General features: G+C 33.7%; 1 protein-coding gene across 3 annotated transcripts in view; it reads left to right on the forward strand.

Annotated features, from left to right (window-relative positions):
- The window catches only part of ADGRB3 (adhesion G protein-coupled receptor B3), a 743,632-nt gene that overhangs the window by 440,633 nt on the left and 276,453 nt on the right, over positions 1-26,546 (forward strand). For all 3 annotated transcript variants that reach the window (XM_040473868.1, XM_040473867.1, XM_040473869.1), the window contains one exon: positions 11,081-11,124. In XM_040473868.1, the coding sequence (XP_040329802.1) occupies positions 11,081-11,124 (44 nt within the window). The remainder of the gene's footprint in view (positions 1-11,080; positions 11,125-26,546) is intronic.

A 26,546-nucleotide genomic window follows, 5' to 3' on the forward strand; every position in this document is an offset into this window, starting at 1 on the left:
CCTGAATTGCTTACTAAAAAAGCAGTATAATGTCTGAGTATATATCATGTTTCTTGTGGAGAAAATACTTATGTAAATGAACTTTTACAATACTTTCCTAAGTAAAGTCATTATTGAGAATTTTAAAAATACATTAATTAAATGACTTTTTTTCATAAATTGAAGAAAGAGTAACCTCAAAAATAGCATTGATGAAACAGTCTCACTATTTCAATTCAGTAAAACTATTTGAAATGAACAGAGATATAAGCTTTGAGTCAAACTTCTCTCCTGGGGGTTTATTTTGTCAGCTGATTTACAAAGGAGATAAACCATATACAGAAAATAACTTTGCACATATGAAAACCCAAGTATATAGTCAATACACTTCATTAAGCACCAGCTAGACACTGGGGTGACAATGAAAGTCAGGATATAAAAATGGTGAAATAATTATCACAAGTCACTTAGAACTAAATCTGTCTTTCATAATTTTGAGTGAATGAGTTGACCAGATTTTCAAAACAATACAGTCTCCACTCTAGAAGATCTCCATTTAAGGGAATATAGACAAATCTGTTGAAAAGGGGGACTGAGAGAAGATGAGAGGAAGAAGAAAAGCTTACACTGGAGAAGAAAATGGTACCAAGTATTCTAACTCACTTCTATTATCCCCTTGCTTCCAGTGCCCACCTGTCTTCAGAGGCCACCCCAATTAACCACCACACAATGAAGCCTCTCTGGATGGCTGGATTCCTCACTTCTTCCCTTTATTTTATAAATACCTTTCACACTTTGTCCATACAATATATACAGTCCTTCATACTCTCCTGGTTTGAATTTCTAATGCTTGTTGTATTCATCTTACCATCCAAGTTAGAGTTTGTAAAGTACTGTTCATTGAGGGAAAGAATATATAACAGATTTGTTGAGTATCTTAGTATTTATTACCAGTCTTATATACTTTATATACTGATTTTAGTTTGTTTCCATTGAAGAGATAATCAAAGAGCCTATACTGAAATGTAATAGTCTTCACTAATGTGAATACATCATAAACATGAAAATAGAAATTAATTAGAAAAGCTGAAATTTTAATATAACTCTACATAGATGTAGATTATCATTGTTACTGCCTTCAAAATTGAACTATTTTAGATATATTTTTAATATCAAGTCTACTTTCATGTATTTACTTCTATCAAAAGTATGTGCTGTACTTTCCTGAGCTCAGAAAACAGTAATGACTTGCAAAGTATATCTGTTTCATATACCATGTAGAAGAAAAATGAAGAATGGGAATTAATAGTTATAGTGAGCCTAGGGAAAAGCCTGTTAACATTTTCCAAACTAAATGTATTCTTTTAAAAAGCTTTTTAACAAATAGCGTTTAAAGTATGTTAAATATAATAAGGCCCTTGGGAACTGTAGGAATAGAATATGGAACCTTGAAATTCCAAATTGTATTTAGCAAAGCCAATTGCAGTTTTATCCAGCTCATAAATCATTAATGACTAAGATGCTATTCTTAGTTCAGTTTGGGGGAGCCTATGGCTTTATTGTGATGACCTATAGAGTCAGTTTATGGTCCTTCGTGTTTAGGTATAGCAATCACTTGCTTTTAAAAAATATCAAAGTTGCTTTCCCAGAAAAAGAATTTTATTTTTAGTGTTACTTAAGGTTTCTTCAGGATGACATTTATGCTCATTAATATTATTAGATTATCTGATATATAAGGAAAGTTACTAATTTTATTGAAAATAATTATTGAGACCTGAATGAATATAATAGAATGACCCTAAATGCGAGTGCACACGTATACACACACACATGTACAGACACCCACTGTTTGGATGCCTTGGATCTGACAGATCTAAGCTGCTATGACTTTCTAAGGTGGATAGCAACTCCACCTTTAAAGATGAGTTAGAAGAGTAAGTAAGTGCATACATTTTAGTTATCTCATGCTCTATCAACTTTGTTACTCTGAAAATGAATTCTTTTTCCAAATGATAAGAGTTTTAGGTTGTTCCATTTTGGAGAGGCAGTTTGGGCTATGCTTGCCTGCAGTCTCTGTGGTCTTGTCTTTCTTTTTATTTCTTCCTCTGAGTAAAAACTTTAATGATCTAGTTAGCATGATACTGCTGTCTTTCAGGACTGAGAAAAATCCATGAGGTTTATTTGTAGTTCTCAAATTGGTCATATTCACAAAAGAATCTCATGGGAATTTGGGCTTATGGGTTTTGTTTTCTTTGCCATATTTGCTTGCATACTAATAGGATCAGCTAACAAATTAAGGAGTTTGTTTTATGTGTATAAACTAAAGTTAATCATGAGCCATGACCTTTGTAAATCATAGCTGCAAACACAATGGAAGACTATAATGAATATGTTTGTTACCATTAGTAAGCATGAGAAACAATGAGAAGAAATTTGAAACATTCATCAGTGGGTATTTTTGAAAATATCAAAGGCTGATAAAAACCTAAGGAATTAAAAATCACTTGACAAAGCTTAAGGAAGTCCAGTCTATAAATCTATAATTTCTGCAAAGGGGTGTTTGTATGCCTTTATGTTTTGAATCACTTTTCTACCCTACCTTTTGTCCATTTGAAAGAGATTTCTGATTTTTTTTCTGCTTAAAGCTCTGGGTAATTTTTATGGAAGAGTCTTGAAATGCTGACTAGACAGACAGATTGATGGCTCTGTCACCAGCTGAAATTGAGATAGAATTTGTTCCCTAGCTACAGTTAGTATGGTGTTTTGTTTTGTTTTGCTTTGTTTTTTTTTTGTTTGTTTGTTTTTTTGGGGTGTGTGTGTGTGTGTGTGTGTGTGTGTGTGTTTTCTTGATTATATCCTAAATTCCTCAGTTTGAGTAAGCACCCTTTCCACTTACATTTCAAATTCAGTTTATTTTGATTCATAATACATAGTCAACATTTTTCAAAAATATTTTAGAATAATTCTGCTATTTTTGGAGCAGTGGTGAGCAAATCTTTTTAGTTAGGAGTCAGGTAGCAAATATTTTAGACATGTGAGCTATAATGACCTCTGTCCCATTTACTTAGTTCTGCTGTTGGAGCATGAAAGGAGCCAGACAATATCTAAACAAATGAGTGTGGCTCCGCAATGAAATTTTATTTACAAAAATAGGTGGCAGGCCAGATTTGGATTCTGGGCTATAGAGTTAGTCAATCCCTATATAGTAAACAGAATCATGCCCCCTCCCAAAATGCCCATGTCCTAACCTCCAGAACCAGTTATGTTACATGTCAAAAGAGATTTTGCATATGTGAATAAAGGTAAGGACATTGAGATGGGGAAATTATCTTGGATTATCTGGGTAGGTCTAATTTATCACATGAACCATTAAAAGTGGTTTTCCCTATGGCTATGGTCAGAAATGCAGCATACTAAAAACTCAACTACCATTACTGACTTTGACAATGAATGAAGAGGGCCTCAAGCCAATGGGTACAGGCAGCCTGTAAAAGCTGAAAACAACCTTTGGTTGCTAACCAGGAAGGAAATGTAGACCTCAGCCTTTCAACTGCAAGGAACTAATTCTACTGAAACCTGAATGAACCTGAGCATGGATTTATCCTTAGATCCTCCAGGAAGTAGTGATATCATGCCAATACTTTGATCTCAGCCTTGAGAATCTCTTGAGTAGAGACCCAGCTGAGCTCATCAGACTTCTGACCTATAGAAACTGTGAGATAATGAATTTATGTTATTCTATGCTGCTGTTTATGGTAATTTGTTACAATAGCAATAGAAAACTAATATCCCTGCATTGGAACATTGCAAAACTAATTTTAGATTATGAAGAAAATGTATATGTAAACATTAAGAGTGCCATTTTGAATCAGATATAATGCAATACCGATGACACATTATTCAATAAGAATTAATTAGCAACCAGAGATTAAATTTTGTCCTTCTGATTATTATTCCAGCACCTTAGCAACCTGATGAAAGGAATCACCAGACAGTGAGAATGGCCACTGTAAAGTGGTGGTGGGATATTAGAGAAAATCGGAGGATGCCACGAGCAGCACCACCTAGGCCCCACCACAGAAAGGGCCTTGTGGAACCAAGTGCTGGATGTCAGGGGCAACTCTGGCATGTGCAGATATGTTGTGCTTTTGAAGCAATTTAGCAAAACTTCTCTGCTGGCAGCTGATAGACTGGAGTAGTGCAAACATTTCTGGTGCCTTTGCCTCTACTACAATCAATCCCATAGAAGTTTTATTAAGATATCCTCTTGGCTGTAAAAGGAAAAGACTTAAGCTGTATGTTTTACCTCTATGAAATCTAGTTATTTAACCATTTTTATTAAAGTTATTTGCCACTCCAACTCATAAGAAATACTTGGAGAGTTTCTGCTCCTAGGAAACCCATGTGTTTGTTGAGAGGTGCACCAGGCTCCTGCGCAGCCATTGTTGGAAATGATATAATCATGTGATCATATAAGGGTAAGACACTCTAAGACATCTACATGAAGGCAATGATTTTCTCTGAAGAATACACATAAAAATAATCCCTGATAGCGATTCTACTTTTTACTGTTTCCCATATGTCAAATAGGCAGTATTCACTGGGAAATAATGTACATTCAGGTTAGTGATACATCTCAGAAATTAGGGAAGCAAGCTGTTATCACATCCACAAAAATAGTGTCATCTGGTTAATATGGGCTAGTGAGTAACCATATAGCAGAAGCTGGATTAAATATATGCTATTTCTTTATGTTCCAATTAAATAGCTGCCAACTCCTCAAGAAGAGCTATGCAACATGGATGTGACTCATCCTGATAAAACAATATTCTGCATTTCTCACTTCAGTGGTCTTTATATCAGTCTGCCTTAGCTACAGCCAGCTCCTTCTTTTCCATATTGACTTGTTCTCAATGTGATGCTTTCTGTAGAACCCTCATAAATCTATTCAAAAATTCCTTTATCTCCATGATCATATTAAGTAAGAACACAGTATTGCATTTGTAATGATGCTCTTTAGACTTCAGGTATATGTCAGCTACCCTTTAAAAAAAAAAGGAAAAAAAGAAGAAGAAGAAAAAAGTGTTAGACCCAATTTAGTTCTTTTTAAGTATCCTTTAAAAATATGGAAATATGGAATAGTACTTACCATAACCTTGGAAAAAAGATTTGGAGAACATTCAACAGATTACCTTCTGCAGTTGAGTTTCATACACTGTTTTCAACTGTATCATATCCTTGGGTGGTATATTACACTTTTAGGTACTATGAAGCTGTTTATATGTTAAAAGAAATACTCTCACTGATCAGATTTTAGGGGCATTTCATAGATTTGACTATGGAAATATTACATACACTAAGATCTTACCCAATCCCTTCCACCATGCATTCCTTAGACTTTATTTAATGTGTCTTTTCTCAAATAGTGGTAGAATTATACACAGATTATAAATGAGTCTTTTGTGGGTCAAGTCAATCATATAAGAAATGTTCTTAAGGAATTCCCAAAATCTTTTTGTGCAGTGATATATAATAGCTACAATTATGCTTTAGTGGGGAAAGAAAGGGAAGATAAGCTTAGCAAAACCCAGGTCTTTTTAATGCAATGCCTTTATGTCCAAAATATTAAAAATTAAAGAGAGACAGTGTAGTGTCCGCTGAACAGTCTTTCTCCCATCTACATTCAAGAAGTCAATGTGCAATGCTCTAGAAGATGTGACAGAGACAGTCATTCTGGAACATCTGAGTCAGAAAATTGGAAATGCTGAGATAGTTATGATGAAGTCACTGCCCTTCTTCATGCCCTTAATGCTTCGTCTGTTCACTTGCTTTGCTTCAATAGACAAAAGGATATATTTTTAAATATATTTTTAAGTTTAAATATTTTAACAGGAGTATGAAAGGTACCAGAAAGTTAAGACGTTTCTAGATATGGAAGTTGCTATGACATATGAGCACTAAGCATTTGAAAGTTTAAAAAAAAAGGGGTAAATAAACCATATGATTTCTGTTGTGTGCATCTTGAGCAGTACTTCTTCAAATTTGATGTGGATAGAAACTATGGTGGGTGGAGGGAGTAATAATTACAGTGCATATTCCTAGGTATAGCCCCAATCTCAGAACTTGTGGAGACAACTAATCTACATTTTAAATAATACCCCAGTTGATTCTGGAGTAGGTCTGGAGAAAACACTTGGAAAACACTAAGATAGCAAGAGTGTAATAAACATAGTGTGTGAATTGAATTTATTCAGAATTTAAATTAGGAAAAATTAGAGAAACTTGGTTTTCACTCATTTTTATTGTGACTTGTATCTTTTCTGTGATCAACTTCCTTCAGATCTCTGCTCAGATATCATCTTATTGGTGAAGGCGTCCCAATACATAAAATTGCAACTCATTCACTTTCCAGACTTCCCTGTCATTGTGATTTACTTTCTCATCATAGCACAGATTACCATCTAGCATTTTATGTATTTATGTGTTTATTTGTCTCTCTCCCTTCCCCTTTCACTATAGTTAAGTCTATGAGGCAAGAAATTTGCTCAATGCTGTATCCTCAGTACCTGGAATGTAATAGGGGTTTACTAAGTGACTTTTACATGAATGACTAAATGAAGTTTACCATAGTAAGAGTAATTTACCACAGTGAGATGTATTTAAAGTGTTCTGTAGGGAAAGAAAAAGACTTGAAATAGAGTTTTTAAAGAAGAAAAGGAATTATTTTATGAATGTCATTCATGAATCACTGAGGTGTACATCTAGAAAGGATGTTCAAATCCCTTATTATAGAAAATTAAAAAAAGAAAGTTATGCAGCCAAAGGAAAAGAGAGAACCACCCATAGAAATAAATTTACAAAGCCAGTGGTATATTATACTGTTAAATGGGTATATTGGTTTCGTTGATGTGGAAAAAGGGAGAGAGGTAAAAGTAAAAGTAAAAAAAAAAGGCAAAGACTATTAAAGACACTTGAAAGTAGTATGTAGAGTACCTATGGTAATTAGGAAATTTGAGTCATGGTACATTTTTAAAATGCTTAAATGTAGGTGAGTAGAAATATTTAACTTGAGTTTAAGTATTCTGTTTTGACTGGGATCAAGAGAGACAGTTTTTTTTTTTCTGTTGCTATCTGTTTCTTTATTTGTTTGCTTGCTTGTTTTACCAAAAATGTGGTTTTCAAGAAGATAGTATATTTCCAAAAGTTTTCAAAAACGTGAAGTTTTAATATTTTAAGTGTCAAAGTTATTAACAGTTTTGAAAATGAATTTTCTTACGTACATTTATCTCATATGCCTGGGAATTTTTTTGTTTCCTTAGCTTAGTGCATTTCTTAAATCTACGTCTATCGGCTAGTGTATAGCTCAACTCTTTTCCCCTTGTTTCTGTCATCACATTTGTTACTCTCTGTTGGGCTCACCATTTCCTGTTATTGACTTCCTGTAAATTCCTCATAACAGATCTTGTAGCAGAGTACCTTTGAGAAAAGTATCTAAAAATTATAACAAATATTTTATAAGTGATTTCTCAGCAGAACTTTTTAGCCAGTTTTTTTTTCATGTTTAGTATTCATTTGTCATTGATATTTGCCTTATGTTTCCCATCACACATTCTTTTTCCTTTAAGCAACTGGTCTATCCAGATACTAAGATTCCTCTGATTTGTTTGTTCTGCTTATTTTTCTAAACTTCAAATGTTTAAATAATTGACCGCAGCTCACAGACCTCCATATTCGTAACTGCACTAGAACTCACAGAGGGCAGTGTCTGTCTGTCGTGTAGGTTCCAGAATGTAGAGTGAAGCACAAGAGTGAGTAGTGCATTTTGGAACCTTTAACAAGCCTCATGTGGATGCTTTTTAAATTTTCACAAGGACAAAAAGAAAGAGCAATATGAGATAAGATCCAAGAGATGAGAGGTGAAGAAGGTAGAAGATAAAATGAAGGGTTAAGAATGGCATGGATTAAGAGTAGAACAAACATTTCTCACCTTTACATTTTTATCTGAAAGTAGAAATAAGTTTCTTTAGGAGAGTAAAAAAGAAAGAGATAGTCAAACAATTATATTCATATTATATTTCTTTTCTAATATTATTTTCCTTTTGTTGTAAACTATTAGGAACACTAAATATGAAATATTAATCCTATAATCAGTATCCTGTAATGGTTTAACTTTATCTAACCCATATATTACTAAAAGAAGTGAACTAGATTTAGAAGAACCATTATCTGTGGTTCTTCTAAAGACCATTATCTCTGGTTCTTCTAAACGTGAATGTATCACCTTTCTATAATAATTTCTATATTAATTAAACATATACTCATATCCTTCACTGTAATATTTCAAGGGTAATTTGTTTTCTATAAAGTGCTCTGAGTTCTTTGAACAAATCCCAGATAAATACACCATAACTTTATGATACAACATTGTAGCTATGCTAAGGATTTCTTACAAAGTCACAAATTGAATGAAAATTTAAGCCAAAACCAGATAGTATCTCATAAGACCAAGGAAGAAAACAATTTTAAAAATAAAGGAAAAATAAAGGAAGAACAAGAAAAAGAAAACAGTTCAAAACACCACTCCCTTCTGTGACCCTCCCCAGATCTATGCCTCCTGTAGAACCACATTAAAGATACACTTAGTCCATGAAACTTGATCTAACACAAGCCATGATGCCCCTCATTTGTCCCTTAAACAGTATATTATGACTAGTAACACTTATAAAAACATATCTATTTATGGTTATATAAACATTCCACGTGTGTGTTTCTCATCAACTTCTATAAGACTGTAACTTTTTTCAGGGAAGGAAGTGTTTTTGTTCTAACAGCATAGTTTATAGGTATGAACATATGATAAGAAGTAAGATACCTTGGCTAATGTGGCCCTTGAGGAATTTTTGGAGAATGGTAATGGTGCTAAAATATTGGAGTTAGTCAAATGTTATAATTAAAAGAAAAAATAAAATTGGGGTGGATTACAAAAATTTTAGAATCACCATTTAAAATTTTTATTTCTAGTGAAATTCTAGAACGGACCCAGAAAACAGCACTTAGAAAGGGAACGTTTCACAAAGAGCCTGCCTAGACTTTTGAAGACAGTGATTATCTACATGTAAGACAAGACTGAGGGCTGGGAGCTGGCTGTTATGGGGGAGAATGTCCACCTGTGGAATGGAGCCAGTAGCATGTTTCAGGACTGTAACTTGTATCTGCCTTGGCCTAGTCATCATTTTTATTAATGACTTGGTCGGATGAGGTCATAGATACCATGTTTGTCTCTTAATCCTCTAATGATTAAAAGTTTTGAAGCAATAGTGAATGTGTGGGATGTCAAAATCAGGATTCAGAATGTCTCTCCTAAGAGACTTCAATGTATATGTAATCAACCTGAGGAAGAGACTACAAATATATCTGATGTAGTCCTAGTCTGCATTATTAAGAATGTGGCACCTAAAGGAGATGGAAAGAGCACCACTTTGTTCTATACGGGTAGGTTCTATACATGGATAGTTGCCCTAAATGTGCTTTAAACGTGTGCTCCAAGATATGAGTGATGTGGGGAATGAGAGAACTTGAAATCCACGGAGTATGTTTAATAGAGAAGACTCTTCAGGGATATAATAGCATTTGTAGCTATCTAAAGATATCATGTAAAGGAATAATTATTAGGCTAGTTTCAAAAGGGCAAAATAAAGCCCAATGAATCTGACAAACAGAAGGAAAACATTTCAACAGTTAGTACTCTTCAAAACAGAAACCACTACCCAAGGTAATCCAGTGCGGAGAATATTCTTTGTATCATCCTGAAGGTCATGGTAGCCACTCATACATATATAAATATTGAACCAATAAAAATTTGACATTTTTTTACATAGTTTCATTAGACGTGATCTATACAAAAGTGATCTGTGGATTAAGAAGATATTGCAAAACATGACATATAAACTTGTCAAATTCCTGTGTTGTACACCCAAAACCAATGTAACCTTGTCTGTGAACTATTAAAAAAAAAGAAACACTTTGCCGTGGTCTAGATGTGGTCATGTCTGCATTTTTTCTGGATTTCAAAAGAATGAGATGGTCTTTAAGAGATAATAATAGCTCTACTGAGACTTTACCACTTTTACATCTTAAATTAGGCTTATAGGAAGGAAATGATTAAATTTTATTTCTTTCCAAATTCAAAAGAACATCCCATTTTATGCTTCCATCTCCATCTCACTCAATAGGTATAATTATTATAATTAAGGAGACATGCAAAGGGACTATTAAATAGTGGATCTGGTTTAGTTCATGCTAATTGTGAACTACACCCCAAGAGGGCAGCCATGAATGACTTGGTAGGGGAAAGGGGGTGTGGGGCAGAGAAGTTTGCATATCAAATACAAATTTGTACCTAAAATGTCTTTTAATGGCACTCACATTCTTTGTACTTTAAGGGAAAACCAACTCAAAGAATGCTGTGAGGGGCATCAATTTTTATTTCATTCATCGTCATCATTATTGAATAAAATGTTCCTTTTTAAAAGATACAGCCATACCTAATAAACCCATTTTTAGGGGAAAAAAAGCTATTGCAAGCCAACACACTCTCCAGAAATGGACAATTAATGTTACTATCTCTTGCCCCTAGGAAGGTGACCAACTAGAGAGTAATGAGGATGTCAGTGGTGTTTTGTACATGTGCATAATACAGAATGTTTCATCATGATTTAAATTGTGTAGATACTTTGGTCTTCCTAAAGGAAATAATCCAGGAATTAATATTTTACAGGTAAAAGGATGAAATAGAAATCATTGAAATATAGACCTTGAGCTATATGAGAGCTTCACTTTCAATTTTCAAAATAACTAAACATAGGTTATGACATTTGTGGTAAATGTATTGTCTTCATGAAGAGAATTTCATAAAATGCATCACCAAGTCTATGAGAAAAAGCATACAAATTTTTTATGCAAGGAAAAAAATAGAGGTGGAATCTTAAGAGTTTCATACTGCAAGATAAGAAACCCACCATTCTGTTTGCATTTCACATAAAACTTACATTTTTGTTGTGTGTATTCATGATACATTTATTCTTTTTCTGCTTATTTTTAGGGTACTTTGAATCCCTATTGTGTATTGTGGGATGACTCAAAAACGTAAGTGACAGATGTTTTCTTATATTACTTTGGATTATATATTCAAAGCACATTAAGTTATTTCAGTTGCCTGCTAGTCAACAGGAAAATGATAAGTTAGTGGGATGTGTGTTACACTCAGAAAACATTTTGCTTTTTGAATCTGCAGGACAAGATGATGAATGTGTTTGTGTGTGATGATGCCATCAGATTATGTCCCAAGATAGGATTGCATTACCTAATATGTAAGACACATTGCTATGCAAATCCCATGAGGATTTTTTAGAAGCTCTAATATTTTAAAGTCGTAGGAGCTCAAATAATATTTCAACATCTTGCCCTAGTACTCCAGTTTAGCATTGCACACTAAAATAGCAATCTCTATGATCATTAGACCACTATATTATTTGCATGGCCTTGAATCTATTATCAGAGTAATGTAATATTTATATGGCCCTTCCAGATTATTTTATTATAAAAACATTGAGTGACATTTAATTGTCTTATTCACCTATTTAATGAATTCATGAAGACAAAAGAAAACAATTGTAATAAATGAGGATTAATAATTCTTCAATGATTCCTTTCTGTAAGTAATTGCAATATATCTGGTCAAAATCATCTTAATCTCATCAGTGATTCTGTAAGATTTTAAGGAAGGACTCAAAGAGCAGAAATGTCCTGATTAAGTTTTAATTAGACTCTTACATTTTAAATATTTATGTACATTTATTTCCAGATTATACAATGTTTTGTTTTGTTTTGTTTTGTTTTTTGTTTTGTTTTGTTTTTTGTTTTGTTTTGCATGAAAGGGAGATAAATATCAATTAATCCCATAGAGCTAATAGCTCTATGTTGATGCTGTTAGTTAGGGCACCACATTGTTGAGTACTAGGTATTCTAAGATTTTTCCCGGTGTTCTTCACCCCATATCTGATCTACATCTGAGGTTTTATTATGTTACTTGCCTCTCACAAGTTATTGGAGGGTCTAGGAGAAGGGCATGATTAGAATTTCTAGATAAAGAGCAAACCTACTGGAAATGTGGTTATTTTTAGGGAATGGATGCAATTTAAATTACAGTATTTATGTGGATAATTAATAAGTGACATTGGGCATATTATTTGCTATAGATTCTGATATTCTAGGGATCCTCTTCTCGCAAGAACCCTAGTGCTATAAAAAGAACCCAACTTGCCCTGGTGATAACATCAGGTGGATATCCTCACTGATGTCATAATTTTTTTCTTTTTTGAAATCCAATACAGAAGTCCATGGTAGGAAAATTCTTGCAAGATTTGCTCTTTACCAATAGCCAGAAGAGACTCTAGTAGTATATTCTAAGGCACTGTTCAGTATGTTGTATAGCCAAAGAAAGAATGAATCACCACAAAAATCTAATCAAATGGTTTCTACTTAAGAAAAATATACCATCTTAAACTCCAGTTTATAGCTACTTGCATATCTTCATGAATAATAACCAACCTGGATTTAGTTTTATTATCTTTTTAGTGGGTAGAACATGCTTCAGTGTCAATCCAAAAAGGGGAAGTGTTGGTTATTCTGAAAGACCTTTGGGACTGTTCAATGAATACTATGAGAAGAAACAGCATTCTCCTATTGTGTGACTCTTGGTTTTCTTTCACAGAATGTCTAAGGTTTTAAGTTTAATTTATAAATATATTAGTGTTTGAGGTCAGCATTAGTCTTAGGAGTCAATCACACTCTTTCTCCAACATCTGCTAAAACATGACTCTTATCTGTCACACAAAAAAACAAACAAACAAACAAAAACATATTTTAGCCTTACAAAATTCAACTGTTAAGTTGTCCTTGAAGAAAACTATCCAGTCAGAGGTGTGGTTAGCTGCCTTTCAAAGTAGATTATCTGAAGAGATCAGTGCAGTGCATGTTTCTTTGATGTATTTGAAAAGTAATCAAAACTGACAGAACTTCTGTCCCATCACCCTCTTACCAGAGTGTTTTATCATTAAATTGTTTTTCTGGGTGAGTTTTAAACAATGAAGGTTAAGACAACTGTATTTATTTTCTTCACAGCTGATTTATTTTTATCATGTTCATATATATACACAATAGTTTTACCAATGCAATGATTTCAAGTCTAAGTATAAGTGCTCTAAGTATAGTTAGTTATGAAGGGATAAGGCTACTACGTTTTATATAGAAATGAGTTGACTTAAATGATTTTTTCAAGATTGCAGTAATGAAGTTGAAATTAGACGTTGTCTTTTGGGGCTCCTGAGTGGCTCAGGTGGTTGAGCATCCAACTTTTGATCATGGCTCAGGTCTTAATCTCAGGGGCTTAAACTCAGGGTTGTGAGTTCAGACCCCATCGGAGGACTCTGTGCTGGGTGTGAAGCCTACTTTAAAAAAAAATTGTCTTTTACTTTTGGTTTATGTTATCAGATTGTCTTACCTTTTTCATTAAGGTATAATTGATATATAACATTATATTTGTCTCAGGTATACGTAATGATTTGATATTTGTTTGTATTACAAAATGATCACCACAAGTCCAGTTAATAACCATAACCACATATAGTTGTATTTTTTTTCCTGTGATGAGAATTTTAATGATTTATTCTCTTAGCAACATTCAAATATGCAACACCATCTATAGTCACCATGCTGTACATTTTATCGCCATGACTTGTTTATTGTATAACTAGAAGTTTCTACCTTTTGACCCCCTTCAGTCATTTTGCCCACCCTTTATCCCCCTCCCCTCTTGCCTTACTTTTAATTTTTTTAATTATTTTTTTTAATTTTTTTAATGTTTATTTATTCTTGAGGGAGAGAGAGACAGAGTGTGAGTGGAGGAGGGGCAGAGAGAGAGGGAGACACAGAATCCAAAGAAGGCTCCAGGCTCTGAGCTGTCAGCACAGAGCCCAACACGGGGCTCGAACTCATGAGCCGTGAGATCATGACCGGAGCTGAAGTCAGATGCCTGACTGAGCCACCCAGGCACCCCTTAAATTAATTTTTAATTGCAAAATTAATGCCTGAGTATCTTTTAGATATAAAACTTTAAAACATAATTGCTTAGGCAGAAGTCCCAATTAATCACCTTAATCAACTTGGGTGTCTATATCTACCCATCTCCCCAAGGTCACTTCTATTTATATTTTGTTATGTATAATTCCAGGTATCCGCTTATGCTTTGACATATGTATGCAGCCATAGAAATTAATACGATTTTTACATAAATATTATCACACAGTATGTAACACTGGCATCCTCAATTTTTAAATCCACAATACGTTGTGGAAATTTTAAAACTTTACTACATATGTTACACTTCTTGTACATGCTGCATTGTATAAATATATCATAATTGATCTATTATCCCTAATATTGATGGCATTGAGGTGATTTTAAATTTATTTTGTTAAATAAACTGTGCTTCTGTGTATCTCCTTGTACATCCCTTCTTGAAGTTGTTTCTGACCATCCAGTCCAGAGTGTTGCACTGTTCTTCTCTTTATAGCACCCTATTTTGTATTCATCACAGCATACATTCCTACTTTAGTATTTATTTTTATTTCTATTTGTCTGTCTCCCTGACTAGAAAGTAAGTGCCATGAGAGAGATACTTTTTCTTATTCACTACTGCATCCTTAATGCCTAGGACATCTGCACGTAGCATATATTCAACAAGTTCTTCAATTGATTAGTTTTGTACAAGAATAAATGTTCAAATATTTCTCAGCTACGGTTTCTCTTTGAGAATTATTTCCATGTATGTTCCATCTTATTAGTGACATACAGCTCTAGCAATTATTAGACCTAATATTGGAAGTTTGAAGGGAGAATACTTCAGCTTGGTACAATACTGAGGTCTGTTATAAACAATCCATTTTATTTCTCATGATAATCTGTTACCCTGATAATCCCAAGCAAAGATATTTTTATTTTAGTCTGATTGGTCACAATAGTTTTAGACAATTTTAAAACATATTTTTATCTTGCTTTGGATAACTAATTAACAGGATGCAGAAAATGTTTCATTATGGATGACCCATGAAATAAATTGAAAGTACTTTCTCACTTCAGAAATAGGCTTTTTTGGTTAGAAGTGTTTCTTTTTAAATGTTTAAATGTTTTCTTTTAATATAGCTTATAAAGCTATACTTAGGGCAATAATTTGCACATCCTTTGGGATACTCTAAATTTGGATTTTGAGTGTTAGATCATGTGTGGTGACTACATTCCCTAGAAAAACCCTAATCCTTTCTTTTAATTAACCTGTGGTCTTTCTCTATGGTTCTTAGTAGCACCATCTGATGCTATCAGGTCTGTCTGTGAAAGATCAAGTTTGTTTTCAGAAAATGTTTCCAGAATGTCAATTGCATAAACTTTAATTATAATTTCTTAACTATTGCTAAGCAGTTTTATCAATCCATTTATAACTTTTATGCCTACTTTGTGATTGAAAACAAATCATGTATATATGACATATATATATGATTTAATTTTTAAGTAATCTCATATATATATATATATATATATATATATATATATATATATATGATTTTATTTTTAAGCCCCACATGGGGCTTGAACCTATAACCCTGCCATCAAGAGTTGCATGCTTTACTGACTGAGCCAGCCAGGTGCCCCAAAAACAAAAACTTTTAATGGTCTTTCCTACATTTCAAATTGATTTATTACAGTTGGGAGTAGCAGTAGTCACATTTTGATTGAGACTGATACTGGCTTGTTTTATCTCAAAGTTAAGTAATTGAATTGAAGTGATTCCTCTCCTTTGCTTCTATTATCCTTATTTCTTCATACCCAGAATTTTTTCCTCTCTTTTGTCATTTATATTGGAAGTCACCATTTCATCTACCTGGCAATATGATTCCTAAAAAAAAAATAAAACGAACACTTTGGCCGCATGCCATCACTCTAGAGGGGTTGCCATCATTTTCTTTGCTCTTCAGGGGACTGACAAATTCATGCCATTATGGAGACATGATGTTATAACTTTAGGGACATACACTTTAAGAAAGATCTGTTAGCTTTGAGATATTCAAAACAATTATGCAGAGCATTACTATAATTGGGTAACCAAACTTTCCCCTCCAAGTGATAACCAGATCATAAAGCTCTTTTATAAGACTCTATTCACACTGCGTTAGACTTGGCAAATTGATATGGAGAGAACTTAGTATTTTCATGATTATTAGAAAGGAGCGAAAAAGAGCAAGGGAGAGATCTTGTTGGAGGCTTAATTTATATAATAGTTAAGAAACAAAACAGAAAAAGAACAGCTATGCAAATCAGTAATATGATTTTATTTTTAAGTAATCTCTACACCCAACATGGGGCTCAAACCTACAACCCTGCCCTCAAGAGTCTCATGCAAGAGTAATATGATGGTCCTATTGTTTTAGGGGACATATAGAAGTGTCCTTTACACACCTACACTTACCTAACTGAAGTCTTTTCTTGAATAGCAGTGAAAAAAGGAACTCTGTATTTAAAATATTCAGCATACATATAGCCATGATTCCAGTAGATCTGTTTTTAGAATTTCTTAGTAATTCAATTAACCAGACATAGGATTTTAAAACTATTTAACTTCAAGAAATGTTATTAATTTAATTGCATAGATTGGTCTGCTTAAAACTTGTTAGACTGCAAGTACATCATGGTAGTCAATACTTTGGAAATAAATTACATGATTATATTACAAACATACGGTGTTCAGTCTTCCAAATTAACATTATTATGTGTAACTCCTTGTATACCAATATATGTCTTAGGTATCAGTATGTTCATTTTTACTGGATAGTCTCTAAGGTTGTGTTTGCTCTTCTGTAGTGAATGGTAAGAAATAATTATTTCTGATTGGCATTTAGTATAGTTTTATCTCAGTTGGTATATTCAGAGCCCAAATGGACCCAAGGCAGATGCAATTAAGTTAAATTTTTGGTTTTTGTATCTAAGATGTCAAGATTCCATGGAATTTCCCATTATTCATTCAGGCTCAATGATCAATTTTCAAATATATAAAACTATGTTATTATGCTTTATTTCCTTTCATTATACTCACACTAACAGAAATGAGAACATTAGACTTTCACATTATCAAAATACTGGTCCTTGTAAATTAAAATTTACCTAGTCTCCAGTAATTTAAATAGTCATACCCAAATTTATAATGGTTATTTGTTTTCAGTTTTATAACTGATAAAATTTTGCTTTTGTTTGCAAAACAACCATGTTCTTTTAAAAGTACTACAAAAAGCAATTAAAAAACCTAATCATTTGAGAAAATAGCAATACAATAAAGAGTCATTGGTAGGAAACTACATGGAGTTTTCTTTACTTTTTTTTCTTAGACTGTACATTACTTTTTGAAAATTTCTTATATCTGCAATTGTGTATTTCCTTATAAATCCATTTAATTCAGAATGACCTTGTTTCAGCTTACTTCAGAATTTTTTTTCTTTTTCATCCTTTAAAATGTTTTAAATTTTCTTTGGATGTTTTGAATTCCATCACAGATTTTATGGTATTGAATTTAGTTTCCTGAAGGTATAATTTTGGCTTTGTTAGTGGATAAATTATCCCTTTTTAACTTATATAGTCTATATATGTACCTCTAATATTATTACCAACCCATTATGTCCATGAGTGTGGGCAATAAAGTTCAAGAAACATTGCATTATGCCTTCATCAATATTCTGAGAGCTGATATTGGGAGTAAAATGGAACCACGTGTTTTTTATATCCATGTTTTGATCCTCTAAAGTATGAGTTAGAAAACTAATAGCCTCTAGGCTAGGACAAAGGCAGACTGATATCTGTTTCTGTAAATAAAGTTTTATTGGAACATGTCTCACCTATTTGTTTACAAATTGTTTGTGGCTGCTTTTATCCTACAACCATTTGTGTTGAATCTTTGTAGCAGAAACCATATGGCCCGCAAATTTTAAAATATTTACTGTCTGGTTCTTTAAAAAATTTGTTAACACCTACCCAAAACAATGTTTTCCAGCATTTTCCATGTCTTGGCATACATAGAAAATAATTTTAAAGCACATAGGGGTAAATGAATTAAAAATCTTTGCAAGTAGAAACAAAGTAGGCTGCCCAAGAGTAGAGAGAATCAATAACTATTAGTTATGAAAAATTCTCAATCATAATTTTTTCAAATATAGACTGACCTATACAATCTGTCTCACCTTCATGCAGAACTCTGAAGAATGTTGTTTCCTATTCACCTGGTATCATGAACTCTCTTCCAGATTTTCTGCTTTTTTTCTTCCCTCTCAGTGATATATTTTGGTTAACCTAACCTTCAATTCAGTATTTCTCTCTTCACTTTTTTTTTCTATTTAATTATTTGTAGAGTTTTTATTTAAGTTGTCTTTTTTTTCATTTCTAGAGTTTTCATTTGAGAATTAAAAAAAAATCTAGATTGCTTTGTAGAGTTTCATATTTATGCAGGTGTTTTATTTATTTTAACTTAGTAAGCACAATTGTTTTATAATCTATGATTGATAATTCCTATGTTTGAAATTTTTGTGGGTCTGTTTTTGCTCCTTTTTTTCCCCTCTGAATTCTCACTCATAGTACCTTGTATCCTAGTGTGCTAGGTTATGTCATGCTTATTGTCCTTAAAATATTATTCGTGAGGATTTTTTGATGCCTAGGATAAAGATATGTTCTTCCAAAGACAATTTGTATTTGCCTCTTCTGACCACCTGGCGATACTACCCCTGCACCAAGAACCCTTAAACTAAATTCAGTCTAGAGGTTACCTGGATTGCCCAGGTGATGTTTTCCCAAACTGCAAATCCACAGTAGGGCTGAGGCACTGTTACATTTTTTTTATTTTAGTATTTCTAGCAGTATTCAAATGGGAGAACTACACTGGAAAAAAAAAAAGCTTATTGCTAAAAATAGGAAATCTAAAGCAACATCTTCTCACACCTGTTATACCTGAACAGCTCACCATTTCTCATAGCATATCTGTTGAGAAGCATTGCTCTACTGTACTTTTTATCTATACCTTTGATAACTCTTATGTTTTCTGCCTTATATTATAGCAATTTGATATTCCTTTTTAGATTTAAATGCCTTGTTAACTGAAGTATGTCACATTTATCTTTGTAATTTCTGCTATGCTTAGCAAAGAAATTTGCAAATAGTTAGAGCTCTGTAAATTCATTAATTCACATAACACATATTTCTTGAGAACCTAGTATTTGTTCTTCTATTCAAGGTACCTGGCACATATATTAGTGAACAGACAAAAATACCTGATTTATGGAATTTAGATGTAGAAGAAGTGCAGGGAGTGTCATAAGAACATAAATATAATAGGTAAATAAATTATATAGTGTATTAAAAAGTAAAAATTCATGGCAGGGTGGTTGATGAAGATAGAAGAGAGAATGCCATTTAATTCAGCTGATTTATTTGTATTCCTTTGATTCCTTATCACAAGATAAGATCCCATTCATTTATACAATATTTACTTATCAAGTCCCCAAAATGTGCAAGGTACCAGTCACTTCAGTATCCATCTCCGTTTTCTCATGTTTGACCAAGTGCTTTCCTATGCTACCTAACTGTTACATTTGATGGGAAGTTCTCTTCCCATTATAGTTAGCTTTCCTGAAGTGTTTCATCCTCCATATTCATCTATATTCTGACTGTGGTCTAAATATCTGTCTGTCTGGCCCCACAGTAGTTACTATGTCAACTATCCAATTAAATTGTATAATGCCTGAGAAATGGTAGACATAAACTATGAAAGTTAAATATTTTCTGAAACTGAAACAGCTAAAACTTCTAGCCTAAAGATGTTCATATTATATAAAAAGAAAAGGGGTTTTAAATCAAAAAGCCATGTCTGTTGATTAAAAAGAAAAAAAAAAACCTAAAGGGGCAGTCTATTCATTAATATTAATTTTCTACATGGTATTAGAATTCAGAAATGAAAACTTCTTGACCTTATTCATAGTTATTTCTAAATCTAAAATTTTACCAATGATATTTAAGCTTCCAATTTTTAAATTTTTTAATGTTTATTTACTTTTGAGATAGAGACAGAGTGTGAGCAGGGGAGGAGCAGAGAGAGAGGGAGACACAGAATCTGAAGCAGGCCCCAGGCTCTGAGCTAGCAGCACAGAGCCTGATGTGGGGCTTGAACCCACAAACTGCGAGGTCATGACTTGAGCCGAAGTTGGACGCTCAACCAGTGAGCCACCCAGGCACCCCAAGCTTCCAATTTTGTATAGATAATTATTTACAAGGTGAATAATAATCTGGAAAGTCCACAGTTTTTGAAAGGATAATATTGTTCAATATTTCTCTTCATAGTTCAATGAAAATACTACAAGAACTAAGAGCTTTCAGTTTGTCAGTAAGGTTGTCTGCTTCTTTAAGGATATGAAACTGAAAATTAGCTTCAACTTTTTAATCAGTAATACAGAAAGAAAATGTGGTAATAAAAGTAATTCCAACATATCCAATTACTCTAAAATCTATATATCTTAAAGTCCAAATGGGCATAATATTGCGTGTGATGGGCATAAAGATCAACAGAAAAAAACAGCTCTAACAAACTTGGCCTAGTGACTAAAACATGGCAGATGTTTTACAAATATCTTCCCCTGCCTGAATAGTGGCCTTATGTATCTGGAAAAGTAATTTATTTTGTATTAAAATATTTTAATACATATAAATGTATTATTCTTTGTGACAGTAAAATATCATCATAGATTAATTAGCACTAATTTTTCCATCTAAACACATTAAATAATGGTGCTTCCTGCTATCAATGGTATCTTAAAATCTGTGATGCACAGGTACTGTTATCCTGGATATTTGGCATTCTTTAATTCTCAAAGAAAATTTGGTGGAAAAGTAATTTTTTAAGGTTTAAAATACCTGGAGAAGGATTATTAGTATGCAAAGAAAAAAAAAAATAACCTGGACAAAGAATGGCCAAAAGATGCTGACCAGAGACTCCTACGTGCCACAGGAAGCTCTCATCAGGATTTATGCACAATCTACACCTTGCCCCACAGACCCTTCTTCTACCCCCTCATCCTCTAAAGGCATTGAGGTTAGTTTTCAAAAAACTAAATGTTTTAAAAATCAATAAAATCAAAACTGGGAATTCATCCAACATTTCTCACCATATTTATACTGTTCTTAGGGGCCCTGGGATGATCCAAGAGACCTTTTTGCCAGGATTTTTTAAATTATATTGTTAAAATATTAATGGGTATAGTATTAATAGGAGCAACCTGGAGCTGACTGGTAAGGATATGCCCTTGTTGCACCTCTCTTAATTTGCTAATGTCTGTAGTTCTATTTCAGAAAAGCCCCAGGTTTGAATTGCTGAAGATACATATTAGATAATTTTAGAACTATACTTTTTCAGTTCTTTGAATGACTCAGGCTAAAAACTTCCTCTACTTATATATACTATGAACAACAGACTGGAAAATTTCCTTAATATGTAATTGGCTATTTCATCCTCTTATTTTATGCCTCAGAACTGTCCACTTATACCATAGTTAATAACTATTTTACAGCTTTGGCATTAGAAACATTCAGTAATTAAAGGTAGCAAATGTTGGCTCTCCTTAGACACTGTTAACCAAGCAATTCACTCTATATTTGTAAATATCTCTTAAACCCTTAATAATATTATTTTACATATTATTTAATAAAGATTTCAATGAGCATTAGTAAACTTGAGGACAATGTGAAAAACTTATTTTAAGGTTTAGTAATAAATACATAGGCTATAGATTTAACTGTGGAGGCCATTGAGGAAAAGCAATAGGATAAAAATAGATATAGTAGTAGTAGTAATGATTCTGATTAAAAAAATTAAACCTACTCTTTAATCATTGTATTAGTTTGATATAATGGATATATACCATTTTACTTGAGAAGTATAAATCAAGTAGCAACTATAACAACCATATCTTACAAATTATATTTGGAGTCAAACTGAGTTCTTATTGCAGATGACATTATTTTGCAAAGATTGAAAACAAGTCATTTTAAAATACGTATAAATGTGGTTTATAAAGAAGTAAGTTGGAAATCTGCACTTAAAAAGATCAATATCTTCAGTATAAAACTAAAGCACTATATTGCCAATACATACCATACAAAAAATTGTCTAGCTATTCTCTCTGCTTTCTACAAGCAGCACTTTTAGTATGCACCGGTATGATTATGTGACTGCTTTTCTAATGCTATTTTAGAAATGGGCTTTGGTAAGCGTTGGGCAAGTTTATTTGCCCTGAATTTTTGCCAGCATCATAAGCTGATGGAAAGGGGGAAGAGGGAAATGGGAGTAGCACTGAAGACACTCTTCCAATAGAGCCTATTTGAAATCAATGATTTGTAATCATCCCAAGTATCAGTGGCAGCTACCCAGGAACGGGCTATGTGTGGATGTCTATGTGCTTGAAATATACACTCAACTAAATAAATTCTGAAATTTTATTAACCCAGAAGATCCCTCCCCAGCCCAAAAGGACTGCTTGGGTCTGCAAGGAGTACTTTCCACACAACCCCAGCTATTGTATTAGAAACGTAATTGCAACAATGTGCCACTGCATCTCAGAACTCAGTCCGACAAAAGTACTGCTCACAAGTCTGCAACCACTCAGCTTCTTTTTGGAATCATACACATATATGGATCCTTTACAGCTTATAACCTAAGCCTAGACTAAAACTGAAGCCAGAGAGCAGACCTAGACCCCATCTGTATCTGCTACATACAAAGGGGATCTGATTTATTTTCTTTAATTTTTGTCACCTTCAAGTCTCAGGACAAGATAGCTGAGACTTAGAAGATAGAAAGTGTAACATCCCTGTCCCAAACTCACTGCCCTCCACCTCTCCTACATTAGAAGCATGTGGAAGATGGGGCATCTGGTTATCCAAACAGCTTTGCATATTGAACTGATGCTGGGAAATCAAAAGAAATTATGCAAAAGGTATAGATAGAGAAAACTGGAAAATAACCTAGAGACACTAGCCTGTGCTGCAGCTAAAAGAAATACAACACCTTTGTTTGGAATGACCTCAGGCCATCCATGAGTCTATGTCACAGATGAGCAGCAATCCTTTGAATAATCACTGGAACTAAAAGACATGTATGCCTCAGCTCAATGTAGGTCCTATGTTGATAGGTTTTCTCAGCCTGATCTGAGTATAGATCACAAGTGGCTGAAATGTAAGATCCCCTTCAAAAAATAAGGACAGGAAAGTATATCTTCTGAAGTTTCAGGCAAAACTTAATAGATTGTGTTGGATGTCATTGGTTTTCTCAGGGAGGCTCTCCTCATCCTTGGATTTCTGTGAATCCCTTTGCTGTCTGACTCCATTTCTGCTTTCCCAGCACCTAGCACAGTTCCTGGAACAGTGTAGGTATTTAAGAAATACTTACTGAATTAAAATTGAAAGCAGTGTTCTATTTTACAGTAAATTTATACAGGTCCTTGTTTATATAGATACGTCACACAAAAATAGTAAGTTTTGTGGACATATATAAAAAATAAATTACTATTTCAGAGTTAATAGGTCATTTAGTGCAATGTAAACCATACAGCAATCTTAGGTGTTCCTGAAAGTTAAAATGTTCTTGTTCTTTTTCCCTTCAAGAGAAAAGTAAGTTCTTTTTGCCACAGAAAATATAAAATGATTCAGTGTTCATGGGAGGAATTCATAATTCAGGCTCTTATTTTCACACTGCCTTTCAAAACACCTACGCCACCCAGAATAATAATGTGCTAAGCTGCATTGGCTGCAGAGTATTTTAATAAAAGAAGGAAATTATTTTCATAATTACTGATAAGTTCTTAATTTGTTCTGCTAAAAGGTAAATCAACCACTGTTGGTGAAAAAAGCAATTCTTGTATGTTGATATTACAGGTTTAGAAAAGGAGGCTTACAGTTGTCTTGAAATGCTAAGGAGTGATAATTTCATTTTGAGGAGATAAAGGGTTAATTAGTGGAAATTCTTTGAAGTACTGAAGAGCAAGTATTGTATTGCTTTCTGATATTTAAAGCTCTCAGTAAAGTCATTTACATGGTTCTGCTATTATTGAAAGTAGACAATAGTATTTTTTTATTAAATAGTGTTGTAGGATGTCAGCGGGACAGGAATCAGTTCAAACTGTAATTAAACTTGTCAAAAACTATTAACACAAGATATTTATTGAGACTTACTCTGAACATAGGTATAATCATTAACTTTATAAAGGTGTACTTTTTTTCTGATATATGTCAATTAGATAGTCAATAATTATATATTAAAGGCGTATGTGTTGAATGAATGAACAAATAAGTGAACATTTACATCATTTCTTCTTCAGAGCTATTCTCCCCCTTGTAGTATACCTGGAATCATGAGGAACTCTTCTGAGCCTCTATTGTTAGGGTTAAGCAAATTAACGATTTACTGACACCTCATTTATGCAGCATTATTAGAGAGTGAGTGTTCCTGGTAAAGGAATTTACAGTTAAGTGAGGAACCAGTTTCCAATCCTACTCATTTAATCAAAATCCTCCTTAGATGTACTGTACCTCCTACATCTGCCTCACGGCTATGGTCCAGGCTGAGATAGTGTTGCTGCCCTAGTGACTCTCTCTCCCCCAAGCGGTAGCGTCTCTCAACCTTGGCACTATACAATGTTTAGCAGCATCACTGGCCTCCACCCACTAGTCACCAATGGCACTCTACTCCCCCTTAGCTGTGGTGAGTAAAAATGTCTCCAGATATTGCCATATGTCCCCAAGGATGAGGAGGGCAAAATCATTCCTGGCTAAGAACCACTAATATAGAGCTACTTACCAAAAAATGCAGATTTTCACTCCAATTTCAATCTACCGAATCACAAACTCTGGGGTCTATGGAAGAACACTGTTTTTTAGCAGATTAAACTTCCTAAGTGGGTCTAACAGACAGTAAGTTTGAGAACCATTATTCAAGTGCTCTCACTACATTTCATTTTCTAGACTTCTGTTACCTAGGTGCAAAGCCAAATACCCAAATTGAGTCTATCGACTTTATTCTACATATACTTCTGAACCCTTGTTAGATCTCTCCTCCAGGTAAGTTTATGGACTATGAAATCATGAATATCCTCAGTACTTCTGGGTCCTTGGCTTTGTTGGGCCTGTTAGGAATCCTTGTCACCATGAAATTTGACTGTAATGTGTCCTATACTTATCAAAGTGACAGGGGATATCCTGGACAAACTATTCTTTGGCCAGAAGTATACTGCAACCATGTCTTCCAATACTTATGAATTTCTTAGACTAATCAAATAAAATGGTAACCATGGTGGATGGGGCATAACATTCAGTCAGTCATTCATTCATTCACTACATGATTCAGTTATTTATTTCATACATTCATGCATTCATTTGTTCAGGAACTATTCATCGGGTACCTACCACATGTCAAGTACTTATTAAGTACTGGAGCATACAAATAGTGAGCAAGACTGGCATTCTTTAGGGGAAAATGTTAGAGATGTAACCACAAAGTCAAATAAAGCCTGACAACCACTTGAGGATTAAAACCGCGCTGTTCATTAGCAGAGGGCTATAACTAAGCTAGCTAGGGGAGGTTAATTAGCAACTTATCTATGCAGCAAAAGAAATAGTACCCTAATTTTCTGGAAAAGATAATTTAGTACCTAATGTTTGGTTTGGTCACAATTAATACCGTAGGGGAAATTAGCTTAACAGTACTATAAACATGTTTCATATATTCTTATATACTAGGGAGAAGAAATTTTTACAAAATTTAATTAAGTTAACATAATAGTTTAATTTTAGACATAAAAGGATATTAAAAAATAGCCTTTCAGGGGCATCTGGGTGGCTCAGTCCATTAAGCATCTGATTTAGTGAAGGTCATGATCTCACAGTTCATGGGTTCAAGCCCCACATCAGGCTCTGTGCTGACAGCTCAGAGCCTGGAGCCTGGTTCGAATTATGTGTCTCCCGCTCTCTCTGTCCCTCCCCAGCTCACTCTCTGTCTCTCTCTCAAAATAAATAAACATTAAAAAATATTAAAAAATTTTTAATTGCCTTTCATATCTTCCATTAATTTTAAATAAGAAATCATTGTGTTAAAAGTTTAGAGTATTTTTGGAGATTTTTGGACAGGTCTAGAAAAATGTGAAAAAGAAATAACTTTTACTCATGGTTAAGTTTCTGTCTGTGGAGCCAATTGCCCTCTAAACAGACTGTGGGCATGGCCCAGGATTCCTCTTTGTCTAGCTGCTCTCAGGACTTCAAAGTACTAGCAGTTACACCCTCTCCTCCTGTTTCTTTATTTTTGCCCTCCCCACAGGCTTTTTCTCCTTGGCTGGTAAGATCCTCGAGTCCCATTCACCTTAAAAATGAATTCCTATATA

The sequence above is a fragment of the Herpailurus yagouaroundi genome, unplaced genomic scaffold (genome assembly GCF_014898765.1).
Source record: "Herpailurus yagouaroundi ecotype Mexico unplaced genomic scaffold, PumYag 139, whole genome shotgun sequence".
NCBI classification, from domain to species: domain Eukaryota; kingdom Metazoa; phylum Chordata; class Mammalia; order Carnivora; family Felidae; genus Herpailurus; species Herpailurus yagouaroundi.